General features: G+C 59.3%; 1 protein-coding gene across 1 annotated transcript; it reads left to right on the forward strand.

The window, feature by feature from the left end:
* The first annotated feature begins 448 nt into the window (after positions 1-448).
* LOC147984380 (uncharacterized) lies at positions 449-1,375 on the forward strand. The gene is made up of 2 exons (XM_087539749.1): positions 449-491; positions 588-1,375. Exons 1-2 carry the CDS (start codon positions 449-451, stop codon positions 1,373-1,375), a joined length of 831 nt encoding a protein of 276 aa, XP_087395875.1.
* Positions 1,376-1,673: the final 298 nt, after the last annotated feature.

Consider the following 1,673-nt stretch of genomic DNA (forward strand, 5'->3'; position numbering starts at 1 on the left):
CGGCCGCCTTCAACTCCAAGGTCCTGGAGTCGGATCAACGTGCTGCCGACTTGTCGGAGAGCCGGAGTAAGTCTCCTTCTTTCTCTGCGGGGGTGCCCTAGCGCACCTGCGGGCTGTAGTCCCCGAGATTTGGGACGACTGCTGAGTAGTCGGGACGGATCTTCCTAACAACTTCATCTCCTTTGCTGACTGTTGTCGTCTCTTTCTTTTTCTACTTTTTGCAGAGGCCAACGCCACCCTTTAACAGCAACTGGGCAAAGCCAACGCCGTGCTTCATGCCAAGGAGGTGGACTGCGGCAAGCTGGCTGAAGAGCGCGACCGACTTGTTGCGCAGCTCGTGGAATAGAAGGAGCTCCTCAAGAAGGCCCAGGATGAGACGGAGGACAAGGAGGCCAGACTCCTTGCTGAGTTTGCGATCGAGCACTCCGCCTGGACCAACAAGGAGGCAATGCTGACCTCTGGCTTTCACGCGATCGAGGACATAGTCGATGGTGAGCTTCCCTCTTTTTCCTTCTTTGAATTGCCGGCTTGTTGGTTGAGCCGGCTTCTCGTTTTAAACTTTGGCTTTTTGCTTTCTGTTTTGGCAGACTTCTTCCCTAGCCACTCGGACGCCGCCAAACAGGCCATTGAGGCTGATCGCGAAGGACGGAGGGCGGACGGTGCGCAGATCGCTGCCAACGCCCCCCGGACCCTTAACGAGCAGATCCTGAGCATCGAGGCCCGTCTTCGGCCGGCCCACCGGATGCTGCGCTGGCTTCAGCGTGTCGGCGCCCAGGCGATCGCCGCCCTGTGGCCCGACATGCCGGCACCGCGCACTCCCAGTCGGACTGCCGACTGGCTGGAGGTGGCGGCCAGCCGTCTTGAGGCCTGGAAGGGCTCCTCGGCTCGGGCTGGAGTGCGCCGGTCCTTGGAGTTTGTCAAGGCATGGTATCCTGGGCTAAGCCTAGCCCAGCTAGCCACGTCCCGGCTGGAGGCTCAGGAGGAACTGGCGGTCGTGGAAGATGAGCTCGTCAAGCGCGCGGCGTCAATCGCCGAGTACACCGACACCAGTATCTTCGTCCCGGAGCGGGTTGAGGACGGCATCGAGGCGCCATCGGAATGGTTCGGGCTGAACCCGGAAGACGGCGAGGACTCGGCGGAGGTGATCGACTCCAGCGGCGAGGAAGAGGGCGAGGTGGAGGAAGAAGGCGAAGAGGAGGTGCCAGAAGTCGGAGCGGGCGGCCAGCCCCAGCTCGACCGTGCCTCAAGAAACGAGCCACGCCCAACCGAGCCGGCTGTCGCCAGAGGCGGCCAAGCGGAGACTGACCAGTCGGCCGCTCCACCAACCGGCGCCGCGGATTCCTCCAATCCACCGAACCCTTCTGCTACTTCCTAGGCCGCTAGTTTACCTTTGCTTTACCTGTCTACCAGTCTCGATGAACTTGTTAATTTCGCACAATTCCACCCGCGGGGTGTATCCTAAACTTTTGTTTTGAAGATCGGCCAAGGGCCTTTGTTATGTAAATATTATTCCGAGTTCTATTTTTTCTTGCTTGCTGCTCTTTGGCCCTTTACCGCCTTCCCCTGGTTGCTGTCTTGCCAGCCGAACAGCCGCTCTACGGACTGTGGCTGGGTCAAGTACTTAGCTACTTCTGGGAAGGCAAGTACTTAGCCGTTTTTAGAGCATTCTAGCA

The sequence above is a fragment of the Triticum urartu genome, chromosome 2A, assembly GCF_056163025.1.
Source record: "Triticum urartu cultivar PI428250 chromosome 2A, HENAU_Tu73, whole genome shotgun sequence".
Lineage (NCBI taxonomy): Eukaryota > Viridiplantae > Streptophyta > Magnoliopsida > Poales > Poaceae > Triticum > Triticum urartu.

Coding starts and splice junctions, on each gene's coding strand:
- LOC147984380 (XM_087539749.1), top strand. CDS start 449: ATGCTGACCTCTGGCTTTCACGCGATCGAGGACATAGTCGATG. Junction 492..587: donor GATCGAGGACATAGTCGATG/GTGAGCTTCCCT, acceptor CTGTTTTGGCAG/ACTTCTTCCCTAGCCACTCG.